Genomic DNA, 10,016 nt, shown 5'->3' on the forward strand with positions numbered 1-10,016 from the left:
AGGCACAATTCCCTTTTAATATTTCATAATGCGCTGGAATTATTCAGCCTCCCACCAGACATGGGTTTTTTGTGTTTTTAAAATCAGTTTGCCCACTATCTCCCTCTTCATCTGCTCCTTTCAGATCGCTCACTTCAAGATTCCTCGCTACGTACTCTTTGTAACCACCTACCCGCTCACTGTTACTGGAAAGGTAATTTCCCAAATCCTGACTTCTCAGCTCAGCTCCTGTAGTGCTCCATGCTCTTCCAGGTTTTTCCTATGAATGTATGAACGACAGACAAACAAGGTTTATTTTACTGTGTTTATTAAGATGACACGCATAAAGCGTAAAAAAAACAAAACCCAAAAAACAGAACTATACTTAGCAGCTCCTGTAAATAATCTCTGATAAACTGGGCAGGGGCGAAGTCCAACACAAAAACATCAACTCCCCTCTTGTGCTTCTCTCACGGGACGCCGTTTAGAGTAATCTACTGTCGACATGGCGCTGTGTTTGAACAGGCCTGCCCCGAATGCCCCCAGACAGGAGGGAAAGGCAGCTATTAGCTCGTCTGCACGCACACCGTGCCCTATCAGATGAAGCCAGAAGGGCGGCAGACCACCAGCCTCCTACGGTCCGGTTTCCTTTACTTCACCGGAATAATCCGCTCAGTATTAACAGTGCTTTCCAGGACAGCAACAGGACGCGCACTTGAAAGCCTGTAGACTAGTTTGCCCCCGGGCTAGTGGAGCCGTCAAGCGGATTTCCGACAGTGTCACCACGACACCGCAGGCTGCCCTTGAACGCGGCGGTTTTCGGCTGCAGGGATTTCCAGGAGACGTGGATCCCACCTCTCAGAAAGCACTGGGGATGTAATGTGATCCGCACATCTACAGATCCCTGCCAGTGCGGTCACTTTGAAGAAGGACTTTGACTTTTTTTGGGAAATAGGCTTATTTGCTTTCTTGCCGAAGGTTAGATGAGGTCGATACCGACCCTCATATCTGTACACTACATATGAAGCTTAGCAGAAAGACTGGAAACAGGGATGATAAGGTCCACCAACCAGCACCTGTCAGGCTCACTAACTGACGTGTCATATCTTGATTGCTTGAGCCGTAGACAAAAGGACACATGACAGCTTGTGGGTCTTATGGGGGGTTCGTGTATTTTTGTAGGGAAAAAACAGACAAAATGCAGTGTAACGTGTCCATCAGTGAGCTTTACAGGTGCTGGTAGGTGGATTTTGTTGCCTTTGGACAGAGCCAGGTCGTCATTGTAAATTTAAAATCTTTGGGTTCGGGACTGTTGGTCAGAAAAAAACAAGCTATTTAAAGACATCGGTTTGGGCTCTATGGACTTGTGATGGGCATTTCCATTTTTTCTGACATTTTATTGACCCAACAATTAATCCAATAATCAGTAATGAAAGCAATCATTAGTTGCAGCCCTAAATTTTTTGAGGTATCAATATACCTATCTCGATAAAACAGATTTTCTGGAAATTGATGATAATAATAACATTTTATAAAGTTTATAAAGTGGTTTACAGACACGAGAGAAGACAAAAAACCATGAGAAGATGAACACACAGGAGAAAATAAAATACATAAGAGAAAATATGTAAAGAAAACAATAAATACATAAACTAGGATGACAAAATGAAAAATCCATGTAAAACTAAATAAAAGCTGATCTACAAAAATAAGACTTTAGTAGAGATTTAAAAGAGGACACAGATTGTCTAATTTCCAGTGGAAGGCAATTCCACAGTTTAGGAACCCTGACGGTAAACGTTAACCCCCCCCCATCTCCAGTCTGCTCAACAGATCTGATCAACAGATATCAGGCTACGGGCCGGAGCGTAGGGAGGGAGAAGGTCAGCAATGTAGGGAGAAAAACTAGTAATTAAAATCAATTGTGAAGGCCACAGGCAGCCCAGAGCAAGGAAGCCAAACCAGGAGCGATACGATCGTATTTTTTAGTTCTTGTGAGAACCCTGGCAGAGCTAGTTCACACAATCGATCTCTGGTTCAGTTCAGATGTTTTTGGCCAATCTGGCGGGATAAATACCCTACAGGTCAAGGCGTTTCACCACCGCGACACAAAAATCCCGTAAATCGGATTTTGCCATAAAGCGGCGCTGCTCATTAATGTGCAGTCTTACCCACAATGCCCTCATACGACCACAGACCTTGAAGGGATGTAAAAAGAGCAAAGCTAAATCTCTGACCGACCTCGTCTCGCAGAATTTATCATCATATCGCTCAACCGTAACACGACTGATGCGATTCCTCGTTTCTTCTACAGTTGTTTATTTTTCCGAAATCTTGATCACTTTCACATTATTACGTCCAAAGCAGTCTTATTCACCACAACTCACAACCTGGAGGAAAAACTTTCTGCTGACTCAGCACGTCTCTCTCTCTCTCTCTCTCTCTCCTCAGATCCAGAAGCACAAACTAGGCGAGGAGGCCAAGAAGCAGCTGGGACTGAAGAAGGGAAAATGAGAGGCCCTGCTCGTGCATGGAGGGAATTCAATTCTTGTATACAGTGAACCTGTATGTCAGAGCTTCTTAAAAGGCCTGAAGACATAACAACAACAGACAGCCTGAGCCCTCTGCAGACGTGTGATAGATGGGTACGAAGCTGCTTAGCGAGCAAAATGGCTGCGTGTATCCTCCTGCAACCAGCTTATTAAAGGATAAGGTTCAGGTTATGTATTTATCTTGCTCTCAACAAATCGCACGAGGAGACCAAAAGCAACAATGACTTGATCTGATAAACAAGTATCGTCTGTGTATACAAAAACACTGTTGCACTGGGCGACCTTCATTACCATGAAAACACAGACACAGACACACACACACACCCCCTGTAGTTTATCCTGAGGTATTATAAACACACACCGTCCTGCTGCTGTAATTACTCGCTAGAGCACAAAACGTGTATTCATCCGCTGTTGAAAATAGTCCCAAACAAATGCAATTTTTTTTTTTTTTTACACCTGTTTGAGTAACGTCTGCTAAAAAAAAAACAGAAAACAAACTGTGACCCGATGTTTCAGGAGGTTATTGAGCTGTTTTATAAAAATGAAACTATGAATTTGTGAGCAGGTTTTTAAGGATTTACATCTTCACGTGGAACCAGCTGGTCACACGCGGCCTAGGGAAAGTTTGTAAAGTTTTTAGAGATGGAGTAGTGTAATGTTGATTTCGGTCCTTTCATGGGATTTGTTGAGAGTAAGAAATATATAGAATAACACCAGACTTATCCTTTAACACAAAACTGCATAATTGTATAGCTTTAATAGAAATGTGGAGCCAATGATACAGAACTAGAGGGAAATGAGTAGATGTCTCGTGGGGCTGCTGAGCCACTTTGTTCAATCATACATATAGAATATGGAAGATCAGTGCAGAACTTGTTATTGAACCACTGTGCTTCCTTTTTATACTGCAGAAAGATTTAAAAATTTTTTTTTTTTTTTAACATCAGCTTGAAATAAACTTTGGACCACATTATTAAAACCAGGCATGGGTGTTTCTCTTTTTACGGGAAGAAAGAAAGTATTTTTATTGATCTTGGTGGCAGGTGCACGCCTCTTAAGCCCTTGTAATGCCATTCAAATACACACACACACACACACACACACACACACGCACAGACTGATTAAAAATTAAAACTCTGTGGTGTTTGAAATGAGCGAGTATCACAGACACACACAGTCAAAGCTGTAAAGAATTTCCTCTGGGGTCTGACTCGGTTACATGTGCATTCCACCTGACGCTGGGCTGCAGGATCGGATGTCGTCCTCTGTCTAGACCTGAAGGACTCGGCCCAGAAATAGCTCTTGAGAGCCCAGAAGAAAACAAACGGGGCTCCTGGCTCTTACAGAGGAACCTCAAGGTTTATTTTGCATTTTTTATTTTACATATTTTGGGTTTGGATTTAACATTTCAGGACATGGTATTCTGGAGGAGAGCGCCAAGCGCAAGAGTCAACCGGTTGGTTTCAACATGCCCCAACATCTGCCCCGGGTCTTAGAAAATCACTTGAAAGCCAAAGGAATGTACATTTTTGGGGAAAAATAGGTAGCGACATTAATACTGCAGAGGGTGAGCCTGTTTTTACAAGCAAGATTTTGTCACTTCTCTCCCAATGCCTTTTTTTTGCCAAATTGTTTGGAAGTCAACAAAATTTGATGTTTTCTTGCTATTAGTAATAAACTACATCAATCTCTCAAGCACTCACACTGTGTATTGACAATAGCTGATGGTATCAAAAGAACCCTTCAGTTTGACAAGAACTACCCAGTCTCCCTCATGTGGTAAGAAAAAGCACAACCCGGGGCCCCTCGCGCCCAAAGCGAGAATCATACCCCTAGACTACAGGTTCAATTCATATTTAAAAAGGGAATAAAAGTGCACAGGAAGACAAAGATCATCATAAGTCAGGCTCCAGGTGTAATTAACCAAATGCGGTTTTCCCAGTTCGACTGACAGGTTGTGACCAGATTAGCGTTGCAGCCACTTGCACCTCACTACACTTTAGCACTTTTTTTACACTTTCTCTGTCTCACAAATGTATTGTAACATTTGACAAAAAGGCTCTGAACAATCATATATAGATGTGATGTTTGGGTGTCCACAGGGTTTTTGGCCAACTCACCGGCCGCAGACATTTTTAGATGCTCTCACAGAGAGCAAACATATCCACTTATGTACCAAAAACAAAAAAAAGAAAACAACCTCAGCCGTCCTTCGGCAGCGGGATCCCGACGGCCGTCTGCTGTCCCTGCATCTGCTGCTCCGCCCGGGCCACCTGCTCCTGGGTGCAGCAGTCCTGCAGAAAGACGGCGGCCAGGTTGCGCAGTCGGGGGCTCTCCGAGAGGGAGAAGCGCAGCATGCACTGCAGGATGGCCGGGTCGGCGATCTCTGAGCGTGACGAGGGCGCTGCGAGGTTCATGAGCGTAGTAATGGCTGACAGGACTGTCTCTTCCCTCTGGCTTGACAGACAGTTGGTGACTAGGCCGATCCCGCTGCTCTGCAGGATGATGTCCCTGCATTCGGGGTCCATACTGAGGTTACATAGCCCTCCTGAGAACATGGAGCAGATGAGACACGTGATAATGCTGAGTCAGTGAGACAGTTTTAGACAAGGAGACGGCGATTGCACAGTGTAAAAACAACAAGGGCGAGATAGTGATTTGCAGTTTTTGTTGGTGTCATACTCACCCATCCCAAACTCCACGAAGTTCTCATTCTCCTCAGTCAGCATGTCCAAGAAGAGGTCGGTCACTTGCAGCTCCCGCAGATACTCCATGTTCTTCGGGTCGTACGCAAAATTGGCCAGGTTAGCCAGCACTTGCTCCTTTGCCTCTGATGCAATGACCAAAGTTGTGTAAGCAACTCAAAAACAGTAACTATCGAAAACAAATTCATGTTAATTAAAGCCTGAATGATAAATTGGCCGGTTGATATTATCAGCTGATAACACCTTATTATGGATATACAGGCCAGTCAGTAACAAAGAAGCTGCAGCCCAGACATCCCCATGATATGTTTAAGGTTATTTAGAATCAGTGACGCCATTACACATTTTGCCCACCAGAGAGCAACAACGAGTCGACTTCAAAACCTGAGGGGGACACAGAAACTATTTGCTTATGCTATGTGTGTGCGCGCCGAAAAGTAGTACCAGATTATTTTAAAAAACTTTAGTATCCATATTGGTATCTGCCTCAAAAAATCTCCTGTGGGACGAGCTACAATTTAAAAGGCACAGAAGAAAAGGAGAACGTTAAAGCTGTGTTAATTATTGATACTACCTCATGTCAAGATCAGAATAAACAGATGATAAGGGGCAAAATTCTTTATTACTTCAGGATTCCCATAATAAAAGTATAACAATCATTAGACTTTGTATTGTTTCAGGTAACGAACTATATAGTCTCCACACTTTATCCTGTCAAACATGATGATTCTCTTGACATTTTTTCAAGGAAACTACTGGCAAGTCAAACCCACTGCATGAACAGGCCTTTATACACCCAAAGTAAAGGTGGAAAAATAAAAAAATAGTTAATAGTTATTACAATTTTCCAATATTTTATTGACCTAATAGAGAAAAAAAAAAATCAGAAGGTTATCAAAATACTTAGCAATCAACTAATCGATTAATCAATTCATTTAGAGAAAATGTCGAATTTCTATGGTTTCGGCTTCTCAAATGTAAAATAGTTCACGTTTTTCTAGTCTTCTATGATCAATAGGTTTGTTTTTCTAAAAGAGAACAAGACATTTGAAGAAGTTAACTTGGACTTTGGGAAATTGGGATGAACATCTATCATTATCTTATAACATTGAATTGACCTAAATCTACTAATCGATAAAATAAATCCACAGATTAATCATCTGGTTGATCGGCAACTCTTTGGATAATAGATTTTTTAGAGAAAATGTGTCAGAATTTTCTGGTTATTTCTGTTTTTTCTAGTCTTCTACGATCAGTGTGTTTGGGTTTTTGACTGTTTATCGGATAAAAGCAACACATTTGAGGACGTGACCTTGGGCTGTGGAAATTCGGGATGGATATTTACGGTTTATTGGCCTAATCGATAACTCGAGAAAATAATCGACATATAATAAAAACAATTGTTAGCTGCTGCTGCCCTAATCTAACCACCCTTTTGTCTGCCCTTAAATAATGAAACTAACTATTAGTTCAATTTCTAGCTATATGTTAAGACTCTCTAGGGTTTTCAGGGTTTGCTTTTAGGGAATTTAACCAACAAAGATCCACAGATAAAACTAAAATAAAATAAGAACCGCGCTCACCTTCACTGTCGGTGTCCTGAAATTCAGTCACCAGAGTTTGTAAATATTCAAACCGGTCAGAGCCTTCAGCCGAGCCTTTCCTCCACATATTTAGCATCAGCTCCGGTGTTCACTTTATCAAAAAAATCTAATAATTAATTAAAAAAAAAAAAAAAAACTAATCAAGAGCGTTTTCATTTCCAGCTGCTTCTGTTTTGTCCGTCCCTGAAAGTGTCCGTACGACGGCGCGTTGAGAGTGAGGTTCCGCCTTATCCGCGTTAAATTAACTCGTGATTCAGACAAAAACTCAGTCAAAACCACTTCAACACACAAAGAAGCGTCTTTGCATGTTCTGCGTGGGGGTTGAAAAGTCTACCATAATTTTTCTGGGGAAAATTTTGCATGACAAGAATGAGGTCAGTGGAAAGGTCAGATAGAAAGTTCACTTAGGTAAGTTTTCTGTACGGCGCTGAAGTTCGCTTCCGATTCGGAGTTAAGGGGAAACTTAAGGGAAACTTAACCGACAGAGCTGAGCGACCGATTCACCGTTTTTTTTTTTTTTTTTTTTTGCAGCTCTTACTGTTGTCAAAGTGCGTCAGATATTTTAGGTAAAGACTTTAAGTTTACTGAATCCCACTTTTAAATTTGTGAAACCTTTATTCTATTTGTGAAAAATTCACAAAAAAAAAAGAAAAAGAAGGGGAGATTTCACTGCTTCTAGATCAAAAAAATCACAATAACTATAGACTTGTCAAATCTGGAATAGATTATCTCAGAGCAGCTACTGACTCTTTAAAACAAGGTTTCAGATTTGTGAAACCTTTACTCGGTTGATAATCTGTGATAACGCAAAAAAGGGAGATTTCACCGCTTTTTTCACCTGCATCTAGTAGCCCTGTCATTTACGACACTGTCGCAGCGTCGCAGCCCTTTCCGTTTTGTTTTTGTTTTTTTTGCCTGAATCTGCCTGCCTGAAATTGTGGTTTTGTTTCCCTTAACTTCCCCTCTGACCGCCGAATCGGAAGCGGCGAAACGGAAGCTAACTTCGGCGTCGTGTTGTACCTTTGTATGTCGGAGAGCGGCCGCCTCGCCGTGATTTAGCCGTAATGAAGCAACACAGGCTGTCCGCCGGAAAACGTCTGACCAAACCGGTTCTGTTCGGCACCGTCATCGTCGGACTGGCCGCTGCTTTCTACAACAGGTACGACTCGCCGCATGTCCGCCCGGAGCGTTTGCACCTCAGTCCCCTCAAGCTGCCAGTGGGTGTGTTTCCCTCTGCTGTTCATTCATTGAAGCGTCCCCCCTCAGCAATCAGTCGATTTTTATAATGTATCAGCAAACGCGCCGACATCATTTAGCAGCAGGTGCATCCTTGTGACTATATGTGATACTACAGAATAATGTAATATGTACAGTACTGAGAGTACTGAGAGGATGCTGTCAGAAGTAACGCCGTGAATAGATTTTATGAGTGAATTGAATACAACGTGGAGTAAAACAGAAAAAAAAACCTAACTGAATCAGTATTTGCTGTGACCCCCCTTTGCCTTTACCTCTTTAAAGGTTCTTGGCAGGTAGGTTGATCCAGCATCTTGGAGAACCTGCCTCAGTTCTTCTGTGGATTCAGTCTTTCTCAGTGTCTTCCGTCTCTTCACGTGATCCCAGACTGACTCCATGGTGCTTAGATCGGGGCTCTGTCGGGGGGCCAGACCATCTGTTGCCGGACTCCTCCTTGTTCTTGTCTCTGAACGGAGTCCGTCATGACTCTGGTCGTGCGTTTTGGGCCCGTTGGCCTGCTGGGGTCGACCGGACGCCTCCCTGATGGGACTGTGTGACGGATAAGAACTGCCTGTGCTTCTCAGCAACTAGGAGACCGCGGATTCTGACTAAATCCCCAACTCCACTTGCAGAAACGCAGCCCAGAGCCTGAGAGGATCCGCCACCATGCCCCACTGTTGCCTGCAGACCCTCATCCCCGTAGCTCTCGGCAGCCAGAGCACCCGCTGCCATATTTCCGCATTTCCAGTTCATGTGTTTTCACGCTTAGCTGAGTCGCTTGGCTTTCCACAGAGACCAGTCCTGAACAGACGTTCCGGGACGGCAGACGGGTGTCCCGCCGGTTCCCCGCCGCTGGACATCGGCTCCGCGTTTCCTTCGTCTGCTGCATTCCCAGTCCTCAGCCTCGCCTCCTTGTTTGTGCTTCGGCAGGGAACACCTGTCCGCCCAGAGATTTTTGCCCATCAGAGACCTTGCTGAAGGTGCAGGACCACCACCACCTCTCAGCACCTTGTGGTTCGTTGCTGTTCTCACTCGTGCCACGGTGTAAGATTTCTGGATGAAACTGTCACTTCTTCAGAAGCCTCACCCAGTTTCATCCCCCCTACACAGCTGGTCCTGTTTCAGTCAGTGATTTTGGTTCAGCCTGCTTGTTATGTCGTTGTCCATTAGCCCCTGTTTGGCGTATTTGTCAAATCATTCTCTGGGCTGTACGCCTACACATTCTTTGAGTTTTTATCCGGAAACTGGTTTATTACTTCCCTCAACAGTGTACAAATATCTCGCGCTTTGTCCCCCGTGCAGGCACAGCTTCTTCGGGGACGTGGACGAGCTCAGGGCCCAGGAGCGAGCGCGCAACGATCTCAAGAGGATGGAGGTCCTGGAGAGGAGGCAGCGGCAGATGGATGAGCTGGCCGAGAAGAAGAAAAGAGGGAGCAGCTGAACACGGCAGCCCCCAACCGTGACCTCGCCGCTGTGCCGCAAGGTGTCTCCGAGGGCAGGGATCACGTTGCGCAGGTCTACAGATGTGGACACAACATACGCACACATATATATTCTACTGTGCAAAGCCTGATTCACTTGTGTAAAGACAACGGAGGCTTGTAAATGCCCTGCCGTGGGCCGTCTTCTACCAACGGATTTATGCTCACACATCAGTTTCCAATAAACACAGGTGGAGACGTCTGCCGTGCAAGAGGCGACACTGTTCTCACATGCGAATGGAAAAATGTGATCTTGTATTTTATGTCTGTTTTGAGACATGTTTATTAACCATTAAAATGACCGAAGTGCTGAAAGTGTTTTCTAGTATCAGCTCCTTTTTTTTTTCTCCCTCCTTTCTTTTCACACGTTTGTCCAGCAGAGGACAGTGTTGGCCACAACTGAAGTTGCACACTTTGAGATTTTCAGAGTGTTCAGAAGTAAAGCAGTGCAGGTTT

General features: G+C 43.9%; 2 protein-coding genes across 3 annotated transcripts in view; one reads left to right on the forward strand and one right to left on the reverse strand.

Moving 5' to 3' along the window:
* The window catches only part of acsf2 (acyl-CoA synthetase family member 2), a 27,063-nt gene extending 24,526 nt beyond the window's left edge, over window positions 1–2,537 (forward strand). Inside the window, exons 15-16 of the mRNA XM_040135664.1 lie at window positions 125–193; window positions 2,431–2,537. Of these exons, the coding sequence (XP_039991598.1) occupies window positions 125–193; window positions 2,431–2,493 (132 nt within the window). The 3' untranslated portion in view covers window positions 2,494–2,537. The remainder of the gene's footprint in view (window positions 1–124; window positions 194–2,430) is intronic.
* Window positions 1–8,151, reverse strand: part of armc7 (armadillo repeat containing 7) — an 8,671-nt gene extending 520 nt beyond the window's left edge. The window contains exons 1-5 of one of the 2 annotated variants that reach the window (XM_040135667.1): window positions 8,014–8,151; window positions 6,823–6,934; window positions 5,221–5,364; window positions 4,735–5,082; window positions 173–259 (exon numbers count right to left, since the gene is read on the reverse strand). In XM_040135667.1, coding sequence (XP_039991601.1) covers window positions 4,736–5,082; window positions 5,221–5,364; window positions 6,823–6,919 — 588 coding nt within the window. In that variant the 5' untranslated portion in view covers window positions 6,920–6,934; window positions 8,014–8,151 and the 3' untranslated portion in view covers window positions 173–259; window position 4,735. Of the gene's footprint in view, window positions 1–172; window positions 5,083–5,220; window positions 5,365–6,822; window positions 6,950–8,013 lie in introns of both variants that reach the window. The other variant, XM_040135666.1, reaches the window with a different exon arrangement.
* Between the last annotated feature and the right edge of the window lie 1,865 nt (window positions 8,152–10,016).

This window comes from Xiphias gladius, chromosome 9 (genome assembly GCF_016859285.1).
Source record: "Xiphias gladius isolate SHS-SW01 ecotype Sanya breed wild chromosome 9, ASM1685928v1, whole genome shotgun sequence".
In the NCBI taxonomy this organism is placed as follows: Eukaryota; Metazoa; Chordata; class Actinopteri; order Istiophoriformes; family Xiphiidae; genus Xiphias; species Xiphias gladius.